At 38.6% G+C, this 27,497-nt stretch overlaps 4 protein-coding genes and 1 long non-coding RNA gene across 11 annotated transcripts in view; 4 read left to right on the plus strand and 1 right to left on the minus strand.

The window, feature by feature from the left end:
* The first annotated feature begins 416 nt into the window (after window positions 1-416).
* Window positions 417-1,600, plus strand: msgn1 (mesogenin 1). Its single transcript, XM_034699913.1, has one exon. It carries the CDS (start codon window positions 945-947, stop codon window positions 1,371-1,373), a length of 429 nt encoding a protein of 142 aa, XP_034555804.1. The 5' UTR covers window positions 417-944; the 3' UTR covers window positions 1,374-1,600.
* A 1,419-nt stretch (window positions 1,601-3,019) lies between these two features.
* si:ch211-51e12.7 (uncharacterized protein LOC336335 homolog) lies at window positions 3,020-9,687 on the plus strand. The gene is made up of 6 exons (XM_034699835.1): window positions 3,020-3,189; window positions 6,450-6,538; window positions 6,860-7,009; window positions 7,163-7,303; window positions 7,924-8,052; window positions 8,636-9,687. The coding sequence occupies exons 2-6, from the start codon at window positions 6,450-6,452 to the stop codon at window positions 8,724-8,726; spliced, it is 600 nt and encodes a 199-aa protein (XP_034555726.1). The 5' UTR covers window positions 3,020-3,189; the 3' UTR covers window positions 8,727-9,687.
* Window positions 9,688-11,438: 1,751 nt separating this feature from the next.
* Window positions 11,439-14,491, plus strand: LOC117824666. Of its 3 annotated transcripts, XR_004633625.1 has the most exons (4): window positions 11,439-12,242; window positions 12,314-12,354; window positions 13,380-13,449; window positions 13,734-14,491. It is a non-coding gene; the product is annotated as an uncharacterized LOC117824666 (long non-coding RNA). The 3 variants fall into 3 exon arrangements; XR_004633623.1 differs by having other exon boundaries at window positions 13,380-14,491; XR_004633624.1 differs by having other exon boundaries at window positions 12,319-12,354; window positions 13,380-14,491.
* A 151-nt stretch (window positions 14,492-14,642) lies between these two features.
* mrps10 (mitochondrial ribosomal protein S10) lies at window positions 14,643-18,621 on the minus strand. The gene is made up of 7 exons (XM_034700218.1): window positions 18,492-18,621; window positions 18,253-18,305; window positions 18,033-18,102; window positions 17,364-17,503; window positions 17,156-17,264; window positions 15,048-15,137; window positions 14,643-14,949 (listed from the first exon to the last, which is right to left on the minus strand). Exons 1-7 carry the CDS (start codon window positions 18,561-18,563, stop codon window positions 14,869-14,871), a joined length of 615 nt encoding a protein of 204 aa, XP_034556109.1. The 5' UTR covers window positions 18,564-18,621; the 3' UTR covers window positions 14,643-14,868.
* Window positions 18,622-19,889: 1,268 nt separating this feature from the next.
* tulp4a (TUB like protein 4a) overlaps window positions 19,890-27,497 on the plus strand; it is a 44,683-nt gene continuing 37,075 nt past the window's right edge. Inside the window, exons 1-4 of one of the 5 annotated variants that reach the window (XM_034699438.1) lie at window positions 20,101-20,598; window positions 21,256-21,677; window positions 21,834-21,923; window positions 22,003-22,266. In XM_034699438.1, coding sequence (XP_034555329.1) covers window positions 22,015-22,266 — 252 coding nt within the window. In that variant the 5' untranslated portion in view covers window positions 20,101-20,598; window positions 21,256-21,677; window positions 21,834-21,923; window positions 22,003-22,014. Of the gene's footprint in view, window positions 20,066-20,100; window positions 20,599-21,255; window positions 22,267-27,497 lie in introns of those variants that run through there. The other 4 variants (XM_034699441.1, XM_034699436.1, XM_034699440.1 and 1 more) reach the window with 4 other exon arrangements.

The raw sequence follows: 27,497 nt of genomic DNA on the forward strand, positions 1-27,497 counted from the left end.
ACACACACACACACAAAGTGAGCTCTGGATCTGAACAGGACACACAGAGAGGACACTGAGCTGCTGGTTTTACAACCTGCCAGTGTTGGTCCCCTTGATCATGAGTGAGGCCTTACACACCTTTTCAGACATGAAAGGTCTGGCAGGAGCTTGGTGACAGCTGCATCCTCTGCCCAAATAACAGCTAAGTCCTACTGCTGCCTCCTAAATCTTATTAAACCTCACTTTGTTTAGAGAAATCAGCTGCTTTATCCCTTGCAAATCAACCTGTCTTGTATATCTTGTGAATAAAAATGATGGAAAACAGAGTACATGTAAGTGGAAAGAAATGGTGAGAAGACGATTTTGTGCACAAAGGCATGAAAGATTCAGTAGAAGGACAGTTTTATTACATATTTCAAGCCGTTCTCTGAAGATTTGTACCCTTGAGTGATTAAATCAAACCAAAAACACAGATAAAAAACGCAATGGCTCTAAAGGCATTACTCAGACAGTTTTTACTTGTGTTTTTTCTACTCCAACGTCCAGACTGCAGACACACGCAAGCCTGACTTGGCAGAGAGGTGTGAAGCTCTCAGGTGAAGCAGCATCCTCTCAATCCTTCATTAGACACATCACATCAAACTGATAATTGTCGCCGTGCAGACTTTAAAGAGTGATTCCTCACAAAAGGAATCTAATTATTTTTCTTTCTATCACATTATCCGTCTATTTAGCCTTATTCACACCCCAGTGATAACGAACGACGTCCTTCGGGAAGGTCGCATTTTGGCACTTGAGGATTTCTTTGAACTTTTTTTTAGCCTGAGCTGTGAACCCATAAACCTCCGGAGATCTGCTTCTGTATAAAAACTCGTTGGCTAAAATCACCTTCACACATTCTGTCCGTCTTCCACCCCTCATGTCATCCTTTCTGCGCCTGGGTGTCTCTGGAGATTTCTAACATGGACCTGGACTCTGTTACGGCTAAGATACTTTCTGAGTGGGGCCATGGGGGCGCTTTTGGTGAAGATCAGGACTCGCTTCAGTCCACATCGCCGGAATCCTCCATGGACTCCATGTGCTCCTCACCGGAGATGTGCTACACCAGCGGGTATCAGGAGATGAACGACTTTACCTTTGGCCTCTCGAGACGCAGGGCGACATCGGGTACGCAGAGGCAGGGCAAACCCAAGATGTCCACGAAAAGACGCATGAAGGCCAGCGAGAGGGAGAAGATGCGGATGAGAAGTCTTGCAGAGGCCCTGCATCAGCTCCGGGACTACCTGCCGCCGGACTACAGCAAGAGAGGCCAACCGCTGACCAAAATACAAACCCTGAAATACACCATTGAATACATCAACCAGCTCTCAGACATCCTGAGCCGTGCGTAAAGGACGCACATGGACCATTTTTACGCACCAGGTTTACTCTAATCAGGACACGTGATGGTATAAGAAGGAGTTAGTTTTATTTCTGATGAGTTGAGCAACATCTTCATGATAACTTAATCATTCACTTCTTTGTCATGTTTTGAATTCTCTTTTGCCCCTCCCCTGATGTAAATATTGTTTCTGGGCACTTGGCATTTATTTTTGTATATGAGGCTGCCTTTGTTGAGAATATGAATTAAATGTTTGAAAATAGAGTTTGATGTTTGTTTATATGTTTTCTTCGCTCATGGAACCTTGGTGTGTATGAAATACTGCATTTCTTATATAAAAAAAAATACTGCCAAAGTTCCAATTATTGTTTTACAGGTCATGGTTATTCTATCATAGGATCCTTTGTTTTTTTGGGTTGTTTTTTTTTTACATACATGATTCATATGATTCAACCCAGGTGCTATTCTCAAACACACTTAACAGTATTTCTCAATTACTAAAACTTGTAAACCCTATTGTCTGAACCAAATTCCTTAACGGTCTGAATGTATTGAATCAGTCACTCTTTTGTCAAAACCATAAGCAATTTTCACCTGTCAGACACAACTTTAAACACATTCTCACACACTAAAACACAGTTTGCACTGTGATGCACTTGTGTTGCATAATAGTAAGCACAGGTAGCAAAAGTTCAACACATTTGAAGCACAAGTGTCACAACTTAAACACAACCACTCAAAACTGACCACACTTGTGGCTATTATGTGAGGAAACCAATATACACTAGTTCAGAGAGCACTGGTTGTTGAAGGTTGTACAATGGACAGAAATAATCTAAGAGACAGAGGAAGAGTGCATGAGGTGGTCGAGGAGGAAGAGAAGGGGAGAGAAATCGAGAAAGACAAATAAACAGTAACTTCTGATGAAATCCGAGCTACTCTGATAGACCATGTTCTTCTCATCTATATTAGTTTTTACTTTATTTTTTACTGTATACAGGTGCTACATTCAAAGAAGAGCTTTTCCTTTTTTGCAAAATTCATTTAGCCCTACTATGAATAATAAACATTATTGTTATTTCTACAGCTTCATGTCCTGAGCATTGTGTTTTCCGTTTTTTTGATGTAGTGTGTAATGACTGCTCAGCATTGTTTTAATTTTGATTGACTTGGGGTATGATCTGACAACATCGTTTGGTTTTGCAGGAGAAGTCAGAGGTTTGGTGAATGTAGATTGAAAATTGTGTTTTGTGCTTATAGTGTTGAGAAAAGCGTGGTGGATGTCAAGAAATGTGTTTTAGCAATTGAGAAATACTCTAAATAGCCTAATTCATCCTTTTTAAAAAAAACATTTTTACATATGATTCGTTCAACAAATCAATATAATTCAAGTGTGGTAAATCCAGGTGCTATTCACAACCACACTTTAATATTATCCACGGTTAATTAGCATTCTTATGTGTTGAACTTGTGGCCTAGTTACCCAATGAACCGTCTTTAAGACGAACAGTACAATTGGAACAGTACGTCAACATCCCTAACCAATCAGAGAACCAGAATTCAGGAAGTAGGTTGAGTAAATGCAACAAGTAGCCAATCAGGCACGAGCATTCCTCCTTGTGGGCGTCACTTCCACGTAGTGTTATTCTCACAAAGAAATCTCGACCTGGGTTGAGTCTGTTCAGAAGAAGCCGCCATTTCAAAACGCGAAGAAGCCAAACAAGCTTGCAGGAAATTTTGTACATTTTTATTTTTTTAAAACATATTTTTATTTTCTTAGCAAACAGGACACCTGTGAATCTACCTCGCGTGCATCACCAGCTGCAGTAAGTAACCCGTCTCTACATTTCACCAAACGTTTGAATAACACAGAAACGCCCCTTTTGTATATGACCCACACTTTAATACACGCATGAACGTTTTTAATTCATGTTTTCCTGGAGAGAGAGCGAACATACATTCGTTTTTTAGACACTTTTTGTGCAGAAGCAATTGTTTGGACATAAATAACACCCTCCCTGTCAGGGTGTTTAATCCAGGAATTAGACGGGGCCCTTCCAGCATTTTAATTGAACCATACTCCCATATGCTTAACCGTGTTGAAAAGTATAATGAATGACTAGAAGTGCATTTATCTCATGGGGCCTTTCTGTTGGTCCTGGCTTTACAGTTCAGAGCTCTCTCATCTCCAAACGCCTCTCAGGATAAGGATATAAATGTTTCCATGACGCTCGACGTGCCTTTGGCTCTGCAGGCTTTATTTGATATCACTCTGTGGTGATGGATGTAGAAGTGCAGGTTGTAGGGTTAATGAAGAGGAGCATGAACACAGACATGATTTGAAACATGGGTGTTAAAATTGTCTTCTTTTTTTGTTTTAATCAGCACACTACAGAATACAGAACAACAGACAAACATTTGTATTCTAAACATTCATTCATTCATTCATGAGAATTTGATATGCTCACTTCAGTGTTTGACAACACAACATATTTGTTACTCGTCTTCACAAAATAGAGTATACACTGTCCATTAACAAACAGGAGCAGGAAGAAGAACAATTTATAGTACCTGCCCCTACCCTTAATCACAACATAATCTACCACTAAACCAGATGGCTAACCCGTTAGTAATCACCTTCTCTTTTCACAAAACATCAAATTTAACAATAAACTCTGAAACAATCAAATACAGATTTACTGGATGAGTTTGTAGTTCCCCATTACTTCACCTTTTAACATTCTTTTAAACTGTAAAATATTAGAGCAGCATTTTATATCATCATCCAGAGAATTCAAAAGTTTAACTCTACAAACTGAAACACACATTTACTCTAATGTAGTGCGCGCTTATGGACTTTTTAAAATTAAATTTCCGTCTATGAGCCTCCTCATGAGATGTAAACACAAACAACTTCTGTACGTTTTCAGTTAATAATACGTTTGATGGCTCTTTTCTGTAACACATACAAAGGGTTAATATTAGTCATGTATGTGTTGACCCATACCTACAGCAATAACTAAAATATTAGTGCAAGGAGAACCTTTATAAACTGCAAACAGAATATAAAAAAAGAATCAATTGTAGTTATAAACAAACGATATAAAGCACACATGCATGAATACTGCAGAGCTCATGCTTTAGAAGATTACACACAATCCAACTAACTTAAATTAAAGTGGTTTTGGACAATTTCATTTTATTTGTATTTATTTTTTATTCTATTTTTATACACATGAATCGTTCATTTGAAAAAACAGATAACTCAGTTTTAATACATTTTCAAAAAACACATTTCTTTTTTATATAGATTCCTAAAAAAGTTACATTTTCAAGACACCTCTGATTAGTAAAGTCATTTTGACTCAGTCAAAGCCATCCAAACTCAGTTGATTGATAATACCAACAGCTGGTAATAGAAAAACTGAGTTTTTTTAAATGTTTTTTAATTTTTTTAAAAGTGAGTTCACTCTTCATATATATTTTATTTTTAAAATGTGTTTAAATGTATTTATTTTATGCATTATAGCTTCTTTCTAATTCATGAGTCGTTCCTGTTTTCTTATTTTTAAGATTACTTATTTCAGAACACATTGGATTGGACTCTAGTGGTTGTCATTGTACGATGTGTTCCTGTTTGTTTGTTTATTTATATATATATATATATATATATATATATATATATATATATATATATATATATATATATATATATATATATATAATGGTTTTGGATTTTGAGATTTGCTGAAATGACCAAAAATGGTTAAATAATACAGCAGCAGTAGGAACTCTTAACAAGGACCTCATGTTCACTGTATGATTTATGTCACTGTTATCTTCTCTGCTCCTTTCACAGGAATTCACTCCTAAAGAGATGTATAGTTAATTGTTATGTTTAGATAACTTAGATTACAGATGATTTTAAAGGGGTATTAAGCAAGTTTCTTGGCTTAAATTTTAAAGTCTTAAATAAAATCCTGATTCCCCACATGTTCAATGGGAGGTCCTCCAGTGTGCTCCCGTTATCCTCTTCTATATCACAGAAACATACTCGGCACAGCTGCAGCATTTTATGGAAGTGATCTGAGCAATTTCTCACTATCAGCTCTGACTTCCAGTTGTCTGTGCTAATCCTCCAACCTGCTTCAGTGTGACACATGCACACAGCCTGTCACACCCAGTGATCCAGCAGTGCAGAGAATTCAACACCGAAGTGTCACGTTTCAAAGATCTGCTCAGGGAGAGTTTGAACTGCTGTGGGTCGTATAATGGAAACTCAAATATGTTGTTCATCAGTATCCCAATCAGAGATTATCTCATGAAAAATCAAAGAGTTAGTGTAGGAAACCAGCTGCTTATTCTACATTTAATCTGATAGTAGCGGTTACATCTTTGCATCACTTTATGAAGACACTGTAGGCTTCCTTAGAAATTCACAATCTGTAACAATTGAGGAAGGATCAATGGGAAGTATTTCACTTCAGACCTTACAATTCATTTGAACATGCTTCCCTTCAAAATGCATAGACATGAGAAATAGATTTATCAGGGTAATAATATTCAAAATAATAAACAAACAACATCTTCCAACAGAAACAGGAGTAGCAGTCTTGTGTAAAACATGTCAGCTTAGATTTTGCAGGATATATTTTTTCTACACACCAGGTAGATCTTTGGAAATGAGGTTACCATTTGTTAGAATCATGCTTAATTAACTTTCAGCTGCAGGGAGCGTTTGGCTTATTTCTGCATGAATATATTTTTACACTGGCAAAGAGACCCATTCTGTACGGAAGAGGGTTAGGGCCACTAAAGTAAGAATTCAGACTTTAATCTCAGGATTCTGACTTAAATCTCAGAATTCAGACTTTTTCCTTAGAATAAAAATAGTATTAAAAAATTTGACCTTCATTTTTTCCCCTTTCATTGGCCCCATTTCTTTTCTTTTTTTTCTCGTTGAAGTATTTTTCTTTAAGTGTAAATCATTTCTTCATGGAAAGTTAAAGTGCTTTATTTCCATTCTTATAAAGATGGGTCATGGTTACGTTGTGTTGTATATTAATATTGACCTTTGTCCTTGCAGATGGATGCAGACACAGAAGAAAAGATGACAGAAACTTCAAAAACTTCCAAGGAGGAACCTGAGAAACCAGTCATGGACAACAAAGCTAGGTGGGTCTCCTGGTTCCTCATAGTCCACTCTTCTATTCATAGAAATGATGCTATAACACATAATGACAGAATCAACTGTATCAGCTGGAAACAAAGACTGCTCAACGGCATTTAATGAGGAGTATCTCTAATGTTCAGACTTTTTCTAGGTCTCGTCACACTAATATCTTTTTCTAAATGAGGAAGTCCTGGAGAGTTTTGATTGGTTGACGCAGGGCTCATAGATGCCATGTTTACATCAGATAATTTCTTGGTTTTATATCACTCTGATGAGATAGTGTAAGATAAACAATTATGAACTTGACTTTGTTTCTGTCTCAGGGGTCGTGGGTTTAGAGGCCGCGGTCGAGGGGGTCGGATGATTCGAGGAAGTATGCGTGGAGGGCGTGGGATGATGAAAGGGTTCGGTCCACCTGGGCATGAGAGGGGTCGTTTCAAACAGGGACCAATGAATGGATTTGCACCCATGAGGTACGGATATTAGTAATGAGCTTTATTTAAAGTTCGCTGACATTATAAGAGTAGTACATAGATGAATGTTTGGTTTGAAAAGCTAAAGCCTCACTGTGTTCTATTTTACTTTTCAAATGCTCCATTCTCTTGGTAAAATATCCTGCTCTTCAGAGGAATGAGGAGGATGCGACCTTACCCAGACATGAGAGGTCATAGAGGCAGGGGCAGACCAATGGGCATGGGCCCTCCTCCTCCCCCTCCACCCCACCTACCCCCCATGCACATGAGAAGCCCCTTCCCACCCATGCCAAGGTAACCTTCTAAAACTCAACTGGTTGCATGTTTAGGTGTTTTTTTGACCGCAGGAACTTTACCCCTGAACTACATGCATTTCGACTGGAGGAACCAGGGTCTAAATTTAGTTCAGGGATAGATAAACTCCCCCCCTGTAAAGCCCATGCTTGGGGGCAGTACTTTCCAAAGGTCCTGGGACTTTCGGTTGAACTTCACAGTGTTTACGGTGTTTGCACAGTTGTTGAAACACAGAGGGAGTTCCTGGGAGTGCATACTAGTTTAGTTTTTTATTAAGATTTCAAAATGTTATTTAATATTATTTTTTTTTCCTCCATACGTTACTGGCCTGATTTGCACAATCTACCCGGGACTTCATCTCCCGGTTGAAATGCAGACAACAATGGGGGCACAGGAACCTTTTAGTTCCGGGGAAAGTAGTTCTGGGGGCTAAAAGACCCCGGAACTCTTGGTTGAAATGCACCTTCTTTTGTCTGAGGACTTCAGAAGGATCCAGGGCCGACATTTAATAACTTTCTTTCAACTATTAAGACTTGTATTCATTGACCAGACTTTATCTATGTAGATGTGTGAAGTTACTTAACCCAACCAAACTGTTCTGTATTGATGTGTCTCTGTAGGCACAGACTCCCTCCACCCCCTCCTCGAGGTCATCCTGGGTTCAGAGGGCGTCCACAGCACCCTCGAGGCCGTGGCATGCCACCCCCACATGGACCCCCACACCACTTCCAGCCGCCAGGGCCGAGAGGGTAAGTGCTTTCTTTTTAAATATCGACATCAAACCTACGCTCTGCACGTCACAATTTCTCGGCACTTTCCTTGCACACTTCTTAGAATCCTAAATGGATTTAAATACTTCTGCTAAGCTGTTTAAACGTGCTGACACCGGCTGCATTCCTCTAAATCTGTGATACAAACACACAGCGAGCCAAAAGACTGAGGGTTGTGACGCCATGTACAGTCCTCTTTGCTCCTTTCCTCCTAAGCCTCTTTATAGCTTGACCTCCGTCACGTTAGTGTGAACACTTTTCCTCTTTTTTTCTGTCCAATAGAAGATATAAATTAGCCGTTTGTCCTGGTTACACAAATGTAAGCTCACTAATTTATAAAGATTACACTTACTGCTCATATACTTGAGGGAGCTCATTAAATAGTGCATGAAATGATAAAACTGCAAAAGACATAACTGTATTTTGCCATTAAAAGATTCACTGTAACTGAGAGGGGATAACACCCCTGAGTAGAATACTTCAGCTGGCTGCTCTAATCAGAGTGTGCCCCCTATTGGCCAAAGCCAAGAAATCCAATGTGTGATTTTATCCTTTTACACAGCTACCACAATGGACCCTTCTCTCATCCGCCTCACCCCCCACCTGGCAGAGGCCAGAGGTGGCCAGGGCCCCCTGGTGGCCGACGCTTTTAACACAGCCTGCCCTAAAAACCAATTAACAAAGCCCTTGTTAATGTAGAAGGGGCTTAAAACTGGTGCAGTGAAAGGAATGCCCCTCAATTATGTGTTACTCTAAGTCTCTGAGTACCCTCATGACATGCTCTGTGGCCAAATGTCTGCTTATTGATACTGTCTACTGGCTAAGAAACAATGTGAAACAGAGGAAACAGCTGATAACATTGTAAAAGGCATCCTCACACTCTGTTACAGATGTTAAAACATACTGTTGGTACTGTAGGAACTATTTGACATGGGGGTTAATATTTGTCAAAGTTCATGACGTGTTCTGTGGTTCTTGTTAATGTCACCCTGTGAGCCTTAAAGCTGATCCTGATTCTTCTTAATAACAGTAAAAGTGGGTGACAGTTTGGAGGTGGGGGAAAGTTAAAGAAAGAGTGCAGCCCTCAAGCACTACTGTTATCGTTTAGTTCACCTTGGACCTCCCTAATCTTTCCTTTTGTTACTTTGAAATACATATGTATTATAACCTCACCGAGCAGTGCAGCAAACCCTGTTTGACACATTTTACAAGAGAACAATATTCCACTTGTCAAGTATTCATGAATATTTAATTTTATATTATATATATCGTTAATGTGCAGCTAATTTAAGTTACGAGTACTGCTGTTTGGAACATTCATGTTTGTCTACAGCAATCTTTGTGTAATGACATAAAGGCGAAGGCATTATTAATGAATAGTGTACTGAGATATATCTAGTAGCTTTTATAAAAGAAAGCACATTTCAGTAGTATTTGCTTCAGTTAAGGATAAGACACTACTCTTTACTGTGTTACATTTGTTTGAAGTGTTATAAAAGCTTAATTCACTGTAATTAACATAACTTTTGTGAACCTGTGAATGTGTTATGAAAACCGTCGAGACATGACGTAGCCGTGGAGAACGAAAAATAAAACAAACAAAGAAAAACTCAACTGTTCTTTTTTTGTTCATTTACAAACAAGTTTGAGAGTTTCATTACAGTTATCAACACATCTGTAATTATTAATGAAAGAGATTGAGCTGCAGTGTTCACAAAGCCATTCACACAGTGGCACAGTAACAGGCTTTATCTGATATCTGCAAGATTATTTTAGATTAGATTAGATAACTTTATTGATCCCCTGTAGGGGGAAATTCATATCCCACAAGGGTCTGTTCACAGAATCAACAAACAATAAACAATACAGTCACAAAACACAACAAATAAATAAACAAATAACACAGTCACACCATTTGAGGCATAATAGTTGTTCAAAAGGGGACATCTAGTTCATGTGAAGACCTCTGTAAAGATGCACCAGTCTAAAAAAGAGTGGAGGACCAGGAGCCCCCACACAGTGTACAACTCAGTGGATATTGTTACATGATTTCTGTAATCTTGCTGAGGGCTGAATAAAGTAAAAAGGCTTTAAAGAGTGAACCTTGAAAACAGAATGTGACTTTCTTAGTTTTCATATATTTAATCATAAGTCACAGATCAAATAGAGTGGTAGCATGTCTAAAAGGAGGACATCATCTGCAAAGGATAAAAACTCTGATATAACCGAGGACTGAGGAAATATTTGTGTCAGTAATTCAGATTTCAGGGGAGGAGTTTGATGAATTTTAACACAAAGGGTTCAGACCTTTGTCTTATCCTCTTCATCTAATTATCATACTTTAATATTTGTACACTTAAATAAAAGGTTTACTACGTATGAAGCAGCCAAGACTTGTCATGAATTAAATGGACGATTGTGCAAAATGCTGTGGATTACAATCATGGCACCATTGGAGGGTCACTTGAGTCAAGTTGACTCCAGTTTAAAAGTTTAGCTTCTCAGGTTTTATAACTACAATTAGCCTCTTTTTTCAGGGATGCACCGCTTCATCTTTATCAGTCCTTATACCCTTCATACTTAATACTCTGGCTCATTTTATTGGCTCAAGTGTTTCATGTGTGGAGAAGATTTGGTTTATTCTCTTATACAGTATGCTGGGCAACAAGAGGACTGACTTTAAGGATGCTTAGCTCACTTTGTAACAGAGCCATTTAAAAGTAGGGATGCATGATATTGGATTATTTGCCGATATTCGAAATGCCGATATTTTACAACTCATTTAGCCGATTACCGAGATCATCAATTCTCTTCTGTATTGGAATTAGCGTATAGTATTATGGTGATACTCATCACGTTTTTTTTTCAATATTATTTTTATTATTTTCTTTTTGAATGCAAAACGCTCACACAAAAAAAACACTTTTTACTTCCCTTTAACCCCCCACCCCCTACATCTCTTTGCACATAAATAGAGTAAAAGAATAAAATAAAATAAAATAAAAACAGGCAAAAGAATAGAGGAACAAATAAAATAAAAAAAAATAGGCCAAAGGAGATAATGTGTTCATACAACTGCAAATTTCACATTTCATGTGTATCCTTTTTTTAAAATAAATAAGCATTACATTTTATAAAGCGATAAGCAGCCTGTAAACTACATGATGAAAAAGAAGACTTGGTAAAATGAAAAATAAGAATAACCAAGTAAGAAAAGTTGATCAACATATACACATATATACACATACATACATATATATATACATATACATATACATATATATATATATATATATACACATACATATATATATGTGTATACACATGTACACATATTTATACATATACACACGCATGCACGATATTGTGCCGATTATATCGTGCATCCCTAATTAAACGTATTCAGAGTGAACTACTATGAAAAATTTGGGAAAATCACTTTTACATGAAATCACAATCCAGTCACAAACTGGTGAAACATTTTAACCTTTAGTTCCTACTTGGTTGCAGGGGAGCTTCTTCCTGCCTTCATTGAGCAAAATGGGGGTCTGGCATGCTGTTCATGCATGATGCAGTAAGAACCGGTTAACATAAACAGAATTGAATTGAACAGCTAGGCCAAGGCCCTATGTTTATAATACCTGATCCATCTTTTTTAGCCAGTATCAGGTCGGTGCATCCCTTACTTTAATTTAAGCTTACTGAATATAAAAACTTGGCTGTAATGCAATAGCTAAGTTGTTCAAAGAGGCTGTTATTATCCGTACTGTATGTTTTATGTTCTGCTTGCACAAACAGATTTGTTAATAAAGTTTATCAGTACAAATGCTCCGCAGACCATTCAAACATGGCTGCAGACTACAGCTAGCTTCTGTCATAGAGTCACCCCCGTCAGGTGTTGCCCTCTGCCTCTCCTCTGTCTGTCTTACTCCCTCTCTTCAGCCCTCTCAGTACATTCTGCTGCCTTCTCAGTCTCTGCAGTCCCTTCTTGTTTTGTCCCGTCTATGGTTGATTGTAACAGACTGACTGTTGTTGTCTCCTGAAGGGGGGCACATAGTACAGTTAACCTCCCAGGCCCCAGGAACCCAGGTCCTCCTCCCTCACATCTCTCCCCTCCTTCGCCAGCGGCGTGACAGACACCTGAGGGGCCCGGCACATCACTTGAAAAGGTGAGCTCCCTCTTGTGTCTCACATCCCTAAACTCCCCCCATCTCTGATGCCTGGAGATTCTCTCTTTCAGGACAGAAGTCGCTGAGACACAGAGGACTACAAGTTAAGAGGGTATGGCACTCTTATCCTTTCTTATATTTACGATCCCAAACAATGACATTATAGCTAACACCAGCCAGAACAGTGAAAGAGTGAAAGGTACGGTGGCCCTCAGAGCTCACAGCACTGCAACTTAAGAAAACATATGCAAAAAGACAAAACACAAGCAAATTAAGAAAACATCTTCGTCAATTTGAAAAACACATGTGCAGCATTTAGAAAACACAATGCAAAGACCACAACACAGCACATTTGAAAAACTTGCTGCAAATAGACCGCAACACAATGGAAGTGTTTCCAGAGGGCACTTAAAAGTGATGCACATGTCCGGACACACTTGTTGATGCAGATTGTGAGTCACAGCGCTATTAAGGTTCTCTTACAGTCAGTGGTGTTGGAAAATGAGATTAAAAAAGTAAGTGTTTTTGATTTATTTTAACATTGTGATCACATGATTCAGCCTATTGCAGTGATCTGCTGTTAAACTACAAGCGTGTCCGGACGTGTGCATCACTTTTAAGTGTCCCCTGGAAACACTTGCGTTGTGTTGTGGTCTTTGCAGTGTGTTTTCTAAATGCTATGCATATGTCTTCAAATTGATGAAGATGTTTTCTTAATTTGCTTGTGTTTTGTCTTTTTGCATGTGTTTTCTTTAGTTGCAGTGCTGTGAGCTCTCAGGGCCACCATAGAAAGGAGCACCCTGGTTCATGTTAGAAAAGGTCTATAAACCAGTCTCACTGCATTTATGAGGAAGAAATGTGGACACATCATGACATGAAAGCACAGCTGTAAATATTAATATAGAGGATGTCTGAACTCCTTTTAGATACTTAGGTTCAGAGTATTGCGCATGCTTGCTCACTGGATCCCTGGAGTATAATAGTCATTAATGTCAGCTCTTTAAAGCTGGGCTGAAGTACCAGTCATGTCTGTGCAATAGGAGCGGCAAAGGCCTGCTTGTTATTTTATGTTGATAAATTCATCTAGAGCAGCAAAACGGCAAATTATTACACTAAGTGTTTTCTTCTTCTGCTCAGAGTAAGCTACAGTTCAACCAGTTTCTCAACCATTATCACCTGAGAGGAAAAAATTGATGGCAACAATTTGGTGAGTGAGGATTGATATATCAGTGCTATGCTTTTAATAAGTGAAAATGACTCATTTAAAAGTCCTACTTATACTACAAGAGGACCTTTAGTTCTCTCTTAACTTGCTTAAAAGTTGAAGAGGACAAGCTTCATATTTAAACAAATGTGGTGACCAAAATAAAACTGGAGTTCTGTGCATTTAGACATTTTCTGTCATGCTCTAGACTTTAGACTTTAGACTTTTAGACTTTATTGTCCCCTTGGGGAAATTCTTTTCAACAGCACCTTTCTGCATTTCCACAGACATAGACAATCACAAGAACATACACTGTAAGCTCAACAAACTAAAGTCGTATCATTCAGTGAGGCCTTTCGTTCAGGCTCGCTATAACAGCAGGGATCAGGCTCTTGCCAAGGCGAGCCCTTCTGCACCTCAGTGTTCTGTACCTGCCTCCTGAGGGGAGTGGGATGAGGTGGGTGTTTAGTGAATGTGTGATGTCCTGTTGTATTGAGGTTGTATGATGGCCCTGTTGTTTAAGTCTGTGAGGTTTGGTGTGGGGAGACCGATTATTTTAGAGGCTGTGGTGGTTATGCGTGTGTGTTTGGCCTTGTTTTTAACAGATAACATGTTGTAGAAGCAACCCAAACTAACACATAAGAAAATGTGTACATTTTGTATTAACAATTAGAGTAAGGTAATTTCTAGCTCACTTTAACATGAGGAGCACAGTCAAGTTTACAGAGTTGGCGGTTAGAATTGGACAGGAAAAATGACAGCATGCTGAATGATTTATGCCAGAGGTTCACCTTTGTGACCTTTCTGATTTTAACAGAATAGATGGGGAGAGTCCTCAGCAGTCTTTAAAGGTAAATAGAGAAGTGTCAGTCATGATACATACAAAGAAAAGAATACAAGAATCTATAGAAATGACCGGAAGTATTTGCTTTCAATAATTCCACTTAACTCAATGTTGTTTTCAATGTTGCAGGAGACCGATCATTTTTGCCATGCCACAGATTTTTGTATACAAACTCTTCAATAAAAGGCAATAAAACATGTATTTGTGTGTTGCTCTTGTGTCCTTTGAAAGAAACATGTTCATAATGAGAAAAAATTCCATGTTACTGGAAACAGCCCCATAGAAACGTTTAAGTATTTAGTAGAGGAACTTTGAACTTCAATTCTGGCTTAATAACAGAAAAAAATGTGAGTTAGAGTTGTCATTGAGTGTATTTATTGAAAAAAAAAAAAACATTTACAGTTTGTTTTTGTTTAAATTTCACAGCCATAGGGTTAAACAGATAAAACTGCTAAATAAGATGGTGACATAACATTAAATGCCAAAAACACTAACCCAAGTGACAGCCACATGTGAATATAGCATTTCTACACAGCATTTATCCCATATAATCACTCATGTCCGAGTCCATCTGATGATCACTGGCTGGGCTTGTCATCAGCAGGGTTCTCTTTCCACATGGGTTCAAGGATGTGATCTGGAACCTTCTCCATGGCAGTCTGAGGATTAACCAATGTAATAGAGAGAGACATATACTCAGGGTACTTGAATACAGAGATAAATTAAGCAGATGGTGGGACTGCTGCTGGTGTATTACCTTTGTCACCTCCATGGCTACACCTTCAGGGAGGTTCCTCTGGACGTATTCGATGTACACCCGTGCTGTGGAGCCTGTTAAATGAGACAGCTACCAAACAAGGACAAGAGTCGTGATCCAAGCACCACAAACCACTGTTTGTTCAAGTATATGGGTAGTTCTGTTTCAAATTAGTTATTTATTATATCGTCACCCTATTAAAATAATGGCCTAAGTCATTTTTTTAAGTTTTTGGGAAAACACAAAAAACCTTACCAAATGCAGAGCATATGATATTTATTCATTATTTCAATCAAAAAGGCCTTGACAATGGATGACTGTCAACATACATAGAACGTTGTGTGTCCATTATGTAACATTAAATAATAAAGTGCCTTAGGCCAATCTTCAAACATTCTAGTGTGACTTAGGCAACTTTAAACCCGGCTTAAACTGCCCTTTCATTCCATAGTGCAAACTCAAAACTGAAATGACCCTGAGTTAAATTAAACAAATGTCAGGTAAATCAAATTGGTCAGGAGGCAGTCCCTTTCCTCACTTCTACGGGTCTTCTTTGCTGTGTTTTTATTGAACTTAACCCATTTCCAACATCCAGTTTTGACAACTGTCAGGTTGATAGTAAACTTTATCACTCACTGGTAGAAACTGATTCAAGAATCATGTTTAGAGCTTCTTCTGCACTATAGATTATGTTGCTTCTTGAAGCAGCTGCCATCATGAAAGCTTGTTAAATTGCCCAAGTCAGGCATTTTATCCTATAGAATCAAAAATGCTGATTTAGGACAAGAATAAAATGGCCTAAGTCACCCTCTTGACATAGGCCATTGTCCTATAAGGCATAAAGAGCATAATCCTTTCAACTAAGGATTAAGGCGATTTTACCAGAGTTGGACAGAATCATCAAGAGATGATTTAGGCCAAAAACTCATTTTTGTCAAAAAATTACTTAGGCCTTTATTTTAATAGGGTGACGATATTGGTTTTGGTACCCAAGACAAAATACATTTTATATATTTTGGCTGAACATTATTATTTTTACACCCAGTAAAAACATCTTTTGCATGAAGCCATTTTGAGGTTTAATATCTTCCAACATATAAGTCTTACAGTGGTGAAGTTTAGAAGGGGCACAGATTAAACGGTGTACAATAGATCAAACATTTTAAAAGGCACATGCCAATGTCATGTTTTTCATTTCAATCATTTGAAAATAGGAGGAAACCCTCTCAGAAATTCCACTATGATGGAAATCCCCACACATGTTGGTGGAACTGCTGTAGCCAGAATGCAAACCACTACCATGTTATGTGGGACTGCCTTATTATCAATGACTACTGGAGAGATGTACACAATGCCCTACAAGATATTTTTGAAGATGTGCTGCCTCTTGAGATCAAGATGTTGTATTTTGGGATTATACCTCAAGATTGGTTGAAAAAAGGCTAGTAGCTAATGAACATTCTGCTGGTTGCGACTAAAAAGGCGTTAACCAGGAAATGGTTGACACATGAGAGCACAACTCTAAATGGATGGATGGACAGTTACAACCACATGGAAAAGACTACAGCACTTGTTAATCACAGGTCAGAGCGGTTCACTGCTAACTGGAGGAAATGGGTTTATTTTGTAACCCTCCACAGACCAAATTTTATTTTCACTCCTTTTTAGTTTTATAGTATATTTTAAGTAAAGAAAAGACTACTCCCTTTTTGTAAATAGTTTCCTTTTAGTTTCTGTTATGTTATTTAATTCTGTTGGTATATTTGTGATTTTGAATTATTATTTTAAAGCTTATGTGGAGAATGTAGAGATGATGTATATACCATGGAAATATTCAATGCAAAATTTCAATAAAAAATAAATTATAAAAGAAAAGAAAATAGGAGTAAAAAAAAGGGGCAGGGGGTCCCCAAAATATTCTATTCGATACATATGGATGTTTCTAGTTCCTACTAAAATCAACGATTTCATGTAAAAATTCAGAGGCTACAACATTAATCCCAATCCAATAAATTCTATGAGTAACACGTTTAAGGTTACAATTTGTTGCCTTTTGAAAACTATAAGAAGACACTTTTAAAGTCTAGGTAGCCAGGATCAGACTTTACCTCAATGCAGCGGTAGTGTGTCCTCATTTCATACTGGACTCTGTGCTTTTTGAAGATATGAACTGACTTCAGGAGTGTAAGCCTTTCAATGTCCTTGGTAGGTTCAAAACTGTAGAATCGAAATAAAAAATATATATTGACAGTGAATAAAGGTGATTTATGATGTAGCATTATTACTTAACGGTAGCTCTCCTCCATAAGTACCCACACTTTGTTGATGGTGATGCCCAGTTCCTTGGCTGCCATTGTGGCGAAGAATTCATAGCTGTCCAACACTGCCTTGTCATGACATTTGACCAGCAGTGACACCCTCTGAAACAGTGTATCTGGCTCCTCTGTGACAGTGATCTGACAGGAAACAAATGTAAGCAGACACAAGCACATGAGTTTGTGTGTTTTTTTTATTCTAGGCAGTTAAAAAAAGCAGGTAAAGGCGTTTTTCGACCGCTGGAACTTTACCCCGGAGGAACCAGGATCTAAATTTAGTTCAGGGGTAGATAATCTCCCCACTGAAAAGCCCCTGTTTTGGGGGGTAGCACTTTTCAAAGGTCCTGGGACTTTCAGTTGAATGTAACTGTGTTTTGTGGAGTTTACACAGTTGTTGAAACACAGAGGGAGTTCCTGGGAATGCATACTAGTTTAGTTTTTTATTAAGATTTCAAAATATTATTTAATATTATTTTTTTTTCTCCATACATCACTGGTCTGATTTGCACAATCTACCCGGGACTTCAGCTCGCGGTCGAAACGCAGACAACAATTGGGGCACAGGAACCTTTTAGTTACAGGGAAAGTAGTTCTGGGGGCTAAAAGACCCCGAAACGCTTGGTCGAAATGCACCTTAAGACTATTAATAAGATCTGTACTGATGACTTACTGATGAAGGTGCTGATAAAAACACTGCTGCTGTGTGGAAGGAAGTGCTGGATGTCAGCGGGAGATGAGACCTGCAGATGGATAAATAACAAATAAATAAACATTTCTGCCTGTGTTATCATTGATAACTTAGAACAGTCAATTTCCAGAATCTTAAAAGGTTCAAGTGAAAACGGGCAGTGTGGTAAAATTGTTAGAAAGAAGAAAAAACAGTTGCATACCTGATAATATTACATTTCCGATGAGCTGAACAAGCACCTAGAGCTCTCAATCCCTGTAAATGAATAGTAAAGAATATATAAACATTAGGAAATGACATTTACAGGACAACCATCGTGCTACAACTGCCTTCAGTCATCCAATGGGTACGTTTTCTGATGATTAATCCCAAACTTAAACAGTCACGGTAGTCAATCGTTCATGCGTGTTATTAAAATATATAAAAGGTTAGATAATGTACCGAATGAGAGACTCCGGTGAATATCCTTGCCAGAGAACATAATTCACGTCTGAGAGACACGGAGGCAGCCATGTTTTTGAGAAGGTGGGAATCAAGGGAAAATGAAGATTCAGTGCTGCCCTCGTGTGCACTGGAAGGTAAATGACTGATGTGTTTCATCCACAGATTGTTTAAAGATTTAATTAACTGTAACTATGAAATACTGGACCATTTTCACCATAAACAGATTTATCAGAATACATACATTCAATATATTTGTTATGTCGCAATCATGTACAAATAACACACTTCAGTAACAGCTTTAATGGCAATTGAATACATGAATAATTAGAACTCACAATAAGTTTGTTTTGCCTATTGGTAACACTCTGATTCTGTGCGTAATATTTTAAACTGGAGTAACTGCATGCAGGACTACGGTGGCCCTGAAGGCCAATAGTAATAAATATTTCAAAGGGGCGAAATATATTTCACAGAACAAAAATACATTTTACAGATCACAAAATACATTTCAGAGCCACAAAATACATTTCAGAGATCACAAAATAAATTTCAGAGATCACAAAATACATTTCAGAGTCACAAAATATATTTCAGAGATCATAAAATACATTTCAGAGATCACAAAATACATTTCAGAGTCATAAAATACATTTCAGAGTCACAAAATACATTTCAGAGATCACAAAATACATTTCAGAGTCACAAAATATATTTCAGATCACAAAATACATTTCAGAGTCACAAAATATATTTCAGAGATCACAAAATACATTTCAGATCTCAAAATACATTTCAGGGATCACAAAATATATTTGATTTCCTGATTTTTAATTTATAAAACCAGGAATGGAAGGCTTATATTTTCTCCACTTTGCACAATGGATATGTATTGAAAAGGATTAGGGCCACTTGAAATAATAAATTATGGTCGAACATTTTTTTGATTATTATTATTCTGAGTGAAAAGTCCGAATTATGAGAAAAAAAAGTCCGAATTATGAGAAAAAAGTCAGAATTCTTAGAAAAAAGTTAGAATTCTGAGATTAAAGTCAAAATTAGTCTTAGAATTCAAACGTTTTTCTCAGAATAATAATATTAATAATAAAAAATTGGCCTTATTTTTTTTTTCCAGTGGCCCTAATCCTCTTCCGTAGATATAAGTATTTACCCAGTAATGAAATAATATTCATAATATCTGAAACTGAAATATCCAATCATCCATGTAATTAACAATATAATGTAATTCAAAAGATGGAACAATAGTTATTTTTAATGAAACCCAATATTTTATATCTGACCAAACAGACTGAGAGATAGGACATATGAAATAGATGTTCCAGAGTTTCCTCTTCGTTATTGCAGAAGGAACATAGATCCACCGCAAACAACTCTTCTTCTCTTTATTGATGTGAGCTGAGAAGATGTAATTGGTCTGATCACGTGTCCGTCACGTGACGCAGCTGTCGGGGCCCTGGTTCAGAGTCAGGCTGCAGGCGGAGGGAGAAGCAGCAGATCAGAGACGAGGTAACTATCGCTGCTCATTCAGGGCTCTCCGGCTTTGTTGACGACAGGTTGGATGTTTTTCTGCCCGTTGGTCCATTATGTCATCGACATGGGGTTATTTAAAACAGCTAGAAGCGAATATTGAAAAAAAACAACGTAAGGATAAAATGTTAGCTAGCTGTTAGCTGTAGCGACAAGTGCCAGCGGCGGATGGACGGAGCCTGGATCCGGATCCGATCAGGAGCGTTCGGGTTCAGCTAGTTAGCTGGTCGGTTAGCCGGTCAGCTAACACGGGCTGTTAATCTGTATGAGACAACACAGGCAGGGACAAGCGTTAGCAGGCATCTCTGCTCAGCATTACTCCACAAAGAGAAAAAGGAGGAAAGCTTAATCCTAGTTTGATCCATGGAGCCCACACAGCTCTGGATCTCTATCCAACATCCAGGAGGAAGCTAGTCGGAGCTAGCAGGCGGCTCACAGTGATTCGGTTTTTGTGCAACATCTCTCGGGCTTCAGCAGATTCTGAGACCTGCTAGTGTCTCTGGATCTTTCTTTTTCATCAGACTGGTTTTAATTAAATTTAATGTAACTCAACATTGATGTAGGTACATTTGTTCTGATGGAGGATGAGTTTAAATATGTGATGCACCTCTTTCTGTCTGTCTTCTTTAAACTGGAGTACAGATCATTTCAGTATTTTGGTGACACTGTAATCTAAATGTTGATTTTTATCCAAATTGTTCATTTTGTCTCATTTTATTATCAGTGACAGCATCACGAATCAAACGGTCCGTCGGTATCTACAGGTCTGCCTCAGCCGACCTCGCTCGATTCCATGAGAAAACATTATTTCTTCAATTATTTGATGACGAAATGTTAAATTACCTCTCTTAGGTTGTCTTTTTTGGGTTATTATTCAAAGGTAACCTTGGGTGGCCGGTTGTCTAAATCAGTTTAGCATAATAAAACGGTGTTAGATGATTTATTTAATCTTGATATATGGTTCTTTTCAATAATTCAACAATTAGTTAAATATCCTTCCGCTGAGCAGCATAGTCCTGAAGTGATGGCTCAGTGAGAGGTAATTTTAGGCTCTCTTATTAATATTTAAATTCACGGCTGTGGGTGGCATTGAGAGCTTTGTGTCGTGAGATCCTCCGCCTTAATATCCTCATTTAAAGAAAACATGTTTATTTCATAGTGGTCAGTTTCTGCGTGACAATGACATCCTCTCTTTTCCATTTTTATTATCATCCAGCAGTCCTCCATGGGATCCTCGCAGTGGGTTGAAAAGGCAGACAGGCTGACGTGATGACGTTACCGGGAGAAGCCGCTCTCCTGCTGGCTCACAGCTGATGGAGAGGAGTCCCTGCTCCTCCTCTCACACAGACGGCCGGGGTCGTATGAGGAGGACGCGGAGCCCAGGACTGATACACTGAACTGGACAGTAAACGTTTCTCGCATCAACTGGAAGGAAGCCCTGACCCGGTTTGATAGTTTGATGGAAATGGATGCCTTGCCTGTTGATGAGTTTACAAGATAAAGCTTTTTTGGTTTCACGGATGTTTCTGTTTTGATCAACTGGAGCGAGCGAGTCTTGGATCTGCCACAAAAAAAGGATTTCTAAATATTTTCCGATACTCTCATCTGTTGCCTTGTCATTGATTCAGCATCAACGAGGTAGTTCACAGATCAAAAGCATCAAAATGACTTGAATGAGTGCCTTTTAGTTGTGTATGCAGCCCATTGGCTATATAACACCTTCAGTCCAGCAATGTTAAAACCCACCGTTTTGTGACCTCAAGTTTTTCACCTTTTATTACTGCGAATAACCAGTTAACCGAGGGAAAACGCAAGAACTATGCACCGTTGTCTCTCATCTGACACAGAACCAGTAACCTCAGCGGAGGAGAGGCGCTCGTAAAGGTACCGACCCCTCTGAAAAACCTCCGACCTCCCTCTGGGTGACATTTCATTTTTGGTTTTATACCCACGGGCTGTGTAGAGTGCTGCAGGGATGTTCGCCGCCGTGGAGCATGGTCCGGTCCTCTGCAGCGACTCCAACATCCTGTGCCTGTCCTGGAAGGGCCGCGTGCCCAAGAGCGAGAAGGAGAAGCCAGTGTGTAGGAAGCGCTACTACGAGGAGGGCTGGCTCGCTACCGGCAACGGGAGAGGGGTTGTCGGGGTTACGTTCACGTCCAGCCACTGTCGACGGGACCGGCCCACCCCGCAGAGAGTCAACTTCAACCTCAGAGGACACAACAGCGAGGTAAGAGGACATGGATGAGGATGTAGGGAGAAATCGCAATGTGGAGTCCTAACAGTCTACTAACCAACATTTAAGAGTGTCAATATTGTGTTTTTCAAAAGAAACATATATTTTATAGATTCAAATAATTGAATGGAGTAACCTCCTAGTTTTAGGATTTTTAATTCCCTGTTGTTATTCTTGATTATCTAGAAGTAGGTCACTGATTAAGCAAAAGTAGAGTTTCTTGGGTATCTTTATGACAATAATTAGGGGTGTAACATTCATCCACGGCATCGATGTATCAATTTTATATTCCTATGATCCGACTACATCGATCTGTGCTCGGCAAGTTGGCCTTCCGGACAATTATATGATCTAACATCGTTTTAAAAAGTAATAAATAGGGATGCACCGATCCTGGTATCGGATATCGGCCAGATCGGACTCAAAAAGCTAGATCGGATGGAGCATGATGGAGGATAACTACAAGGCTCTGCAGCTTAGGTGCATGTCACACTTCTTTTGCTAAAAACTCTGCCGTAAACTTGCAGCATGTGCAACGCTAATGTTTCGACGGGTTGGCTAGTATCGGTATCGGCAGATACCAAAGCCCAGGTATCGATATTGGGACCTAAAAAGTAGGATCGATATTGGGACCTAAAAAGTAGGATCGGTGCATCCCTAGTTATAAATCGATTGTACCGATACTAGGAAATAACGCATTGGATTTAAGACTATGTGGATGTGGTTTTTTTGCACTTTTAATGATAAAGACGTTAAACGTTATTCAATTCAGGCTGCCTGTCTGTGATGTCATCCCCACGCGCCAGCAGACAACAAAAAAACATAGCATGGCGGATGGCAGAGGAGAAGCCGGCGAGCGAGAAATTATCAAGCCACCATTCTCATCTCGTCTCATCCCTATCACTTCCCTCTCTTACTCCCCTCTATCCCTCTTTCAAGACCCAACTCGGTCGAGGCATGATGGCTGTCTAACATGAGTCTGGTTCTGCCCGAGGTTTCTGCCTGTTAAAAGAAAGTTTTTCCTTACCACTTTAACTAGCTAAATATTGCGAGGTGCAATGCTCATGATTGATTAAGGTGGGGTCAGACTGAGTCTTATCCTGTCTTGAAGTTGGGTCTCTGTTCATAATTTGACATAGAGTGGTCTAGACCTCCTATGTTTGTAAAAGCATCTTGAGATAACGTTTGTTGTGATTTGGCGCTATACAAATAAAGATTGATGATGATGACCATTGCGGTCCAGTGTGTGGAAACACTTTGGCTTTTGCAAAAAGCGGAGATGTTCTAAATAAGTCGCTCGCTGTTTGTTGGATATGTAAAGGTCAAGTAAAGTACCACAGCAACACAACATATCCATAATGAATTTATACCTGATTTTCTTACAAGAAACAACAGGAATCTAAAACTGTCCAGTATCAAGGTATTTATTTCACAGTCACACTGGTGGAAATTTTTGGCTGAAAAGTTACTGAATCGATTTCAAGTCACTGAATCGTTTTTGATCGTATCGTTCTAAATGAACCAATATCGTCCTTTAATCGTATCGGCAACAACGAATCGTGAATCGAATCAAATCGTTGTTAAAAGAATCGTTATACCCCTAATAAGAATGTATTAAAACACTTGTTATGCTCCACTTCTCCTAGATTTTAATACATCTGTTCTTTAATGATACATAATTGATCTCCTCAATCCTTCTCACCAAGGATGAGCTGATTGCAAATATCCAAGTAATATCTTTTTTAATTTTTACGGTACAGCCTCTGTTGTGTTGCTGTTACTTCACTACTAAACTGCACACTCTCTGGTTCTGGTTAAACACCATTAAGCCTTCCAACTTGTCCTAGTTGTACCACATCAGTGTGTCCTCCAATGATCTCCACCTAAGGCCATTTTTCCAGTACAAATACCAGTTGAGCAATGTCGATGTCCATTGCCCTCCATGTGTATGAATATTCCCCCTCAGTGTGTAGCAGTGCTGCTGGCACCAGTGGAGATTGCACACAGGTTGCGTTTTCTCCTCTAGTGGGTGTAGCTGTTGGTCAGATGGAGCAAGGTGCTGTGTCAGCATCCCATAAGGCAGCTGAGGGGAGAGTGGATGAGTCCCTACAGAGAGTGACTGGAGCGCAGCAGAGATGTCATTTAACTCTGCCCACTTGAATTCGGTCCAAGCAGTGAAATTTCCTCGAGCATCTTTGTTATGATCAGTGCAGTGTGGAGGAGGTTAAAGCTACTGAGGCTCTGATTTAGCAGATAGGAGAAGTGAACTTGTTCTGCCTATTTAAGTACACACGTTTCTATAATCCCATTTTTTTTTTAATCTTTCAAAGATCATAAAGATTGATTGATTGATTGATTGATTGATTGATTGATTGATTGATTGATTGATTGAAAAGTAAATGCAGTAACAATAATAGCTAGTTAAAAAACTGTAGACTAACAAGCAAATGTTTACATAATAAACATTGTAAACAAAAAATAAACCAATACATAAAATAACAAATTCTCCTTTACATTCATAGACATGATAATGAAACATGAAGAATTACATTACAAAAAACAAAAATAGTTTCATGATGGACTCAGGTTTGCTCAAGTGATGTTTTTTTTAATAAGAAAACAAAATAAGTGAATGAATGAATGAATGAAAAAAAACATTAATGAAAATAATTTCAAATAAAATATAAATAAATAAGAAAATAAATAATAGTGAAAAAACAATACAATAAATAGGTTAATATCTAAAAAGTAAGAGGTAAAAAACAACAATTATAAAAATAAACAATAATTATGATACAAAAACAAACTGAGAAATAAAAAGATAAACTCAAATTCCCAGTTATAGTGGTTATAAGTATTGCACCAGTGCATGTCTTTGTATCTGGATCCTCCTGATTGATTTACTTAAAAGATAACACATCTTCTTAAGCTGTAGTATTCTATGTATTTCATCATCACTTTTTTTTGCCTGTATTACCATCAAATACATTTGAAAAAGTGTATCTAAATCTGATTACCAACCCCAGATTTACCTCATAGCTTTGTGTTTTGAACTTTACTGTAAAGCTAGTTAGAAACATATTTCTGGGATGACTCCCCTGAAACCGAGAATGTACACACTTTGCTCAGGTTGAATACAAATGCATCTGTTTGAAAAATACCAGAACAATAATGAAAATGATAACCATCATCTCCACTTCCACTCTAGATTTCAAAGAAAGCAATAAACTGAAGCTTTGAGATATTCAGAATCCACCATTCGTCTTCCCTATGCATAATTTGGGGATCCTGAGAGTGGTGAATATCACACAGACTAATAAATTCTGTCAAGTTCTGACAGATCTGTTCACTTACTCGCGTCATTTTCCATCCCAGTGCTATTGAACAGAGTTGAAAAGAGATTGCTTTTTGCATTATATACTCCAACACAAACTCAAATTTACCCAAGAGTTTGTGCTTTACTTTTTCCATTCCTCTTAAGAACAGGAAAAACTCCACTCAAGCCTTTTTAATATTCAATTCTGAAAGAGCTTTGTCAATACATTTGGGTGACCTTTCCTTGTCTTGAAAAGCGACACACTCAGCAGTAAACGCAGTCGTGTCCCTAGACATTCCTGTCCTTTTAAATATCCGTCCCGTCATTGAGTACTTGTCGTTATTAGTGATGAGTGTCCTCTCACGTAAATTCGCTCCACTCAAGCTATGAAAGAGCCCCCCCCACAAACACACACACACTCACACACACACGCGCATAAAAAATCGCAACATGAACTCAGCGTGTAGGAGTATAGGTCTGCCAAGATCAATACTCATGCCAGCATCCTTAAGTTTGGCCATTATTCCTGGTGATGTATGGACCCAAGTGTCCTGTGATCATTCTAATGTAAGCCAGCCTCTGAACTTATGTGTCTTTTGGACTCGGCCCAATACGTGCTCTAGTAGAGTAAAGGAAAGGATAGATCTTAAGCTGGCAGATCACTGTTGAGAAAAGGGCAGACATGTTGAAGACTATTGTTTATTCAAGGAGCTGCAACGCCGCGCGGCCTGGATAACAGGGTTTGTTTACACACGGTAAACAAAAAAACAGCCCTCATGGCGCTACAGGTTATTACGGATAAAAACATCTTGTGTTGTGGTGAAGCTCAGCTCTCGCCCCGTTCTTGCCCCTCTCAGGATGTTCTTCAGATAATTAAAAGGCTTTTTAGGTCCAAGGTTTGTAGTACAATCTCTGATGAAGGTCCATCCTCCTCCCTGTGTCTCATTCCCTGTCATCCTGGGTAAAAGATAATTACAAGGTAACAGCTTCAAAGGGAGCAAGGTGTATGTATGCAGAGCCAAGCTCCTTTTGTTCTGTCTCACACGGCCATTTTTTCACAGAGGGGAGTGAACTACTTTGTATTCTGTGCTTTTCGTAGAGCTTTGTTGCTTAGCAGAAATGCTAATAACCATATCTCATAATCATGTCAGCACACGTTTGTGACATACAGTATGATATATACATATGTAAATCAAAATGTGAGATGTTTTTTTTGTATTCATTTCAACTGGATCGACCTTTAATTATTTTGCTAAATGATTATTTACAGTATGTGGGCCTGTTAGATTGAGATGTGGTATTTCCAAATAGTTGTTATTATGGCTTCGACTTTTATTATCAATGATTCTGTTTTCAGAGGTTTCCCAATATCATATTTTAATTGAAAACTTAACTGAGCTTTTCTTCTTCAAGTTATATTTTTTGGGGCATTTTCACATTTTTATTAGATGGGAAGCTTGAGATAGAGCCAGGAAATGAAGGGCGTAGAGAGCGGGGGGAAGACATGCAGCAAATGGTCGAGGCCGGGAGTCAATGTGACCGCTGCAACAAGGACTATATAGCCTCTGTATGTGGGGCACACGCTGAAACCGCTAGGCCAACGGCGCCAAGAAAACTTCACAGAGCTAGAGTTTAATTTTCAGTCACTGATATCAAAAGCTACATCTGCTTTCTTTAAAACACCATGAAAGTACAGTAAAATAGCTCCAATGTTTATATTTTCTTGTGCTTTTGATGTCTTTATTCAGAGGACAGGACGATGAATGAAACTATAAGAGGGAAGAGAGTGGGGAATGGGTCAGGGGATGCAGTTAAACCATAGACTGTAAATAAGAATGGACAGCGTTGCTCCGCCTCTTCCCGTTGTACGGTTCTGAAGCCAAAAAATCCCGCTCCTGGGCGCAGCCAT

The sequence above is a fragment of the Notolabrus celidotus genome, chromosome 13 (genome assembly GCF_009762535.1).
Source record: "Notolabrus celidotus isolate fNotCel1 chromosome 13, fNotCel1.pri, whole genome shotgun sequence".
Lineage (NCBI taxonomy): Eukaryota > Metazoa > Chordata > Actinopteri > Labriformes > Labridae > Notolabrus > Notolabrus celidotus.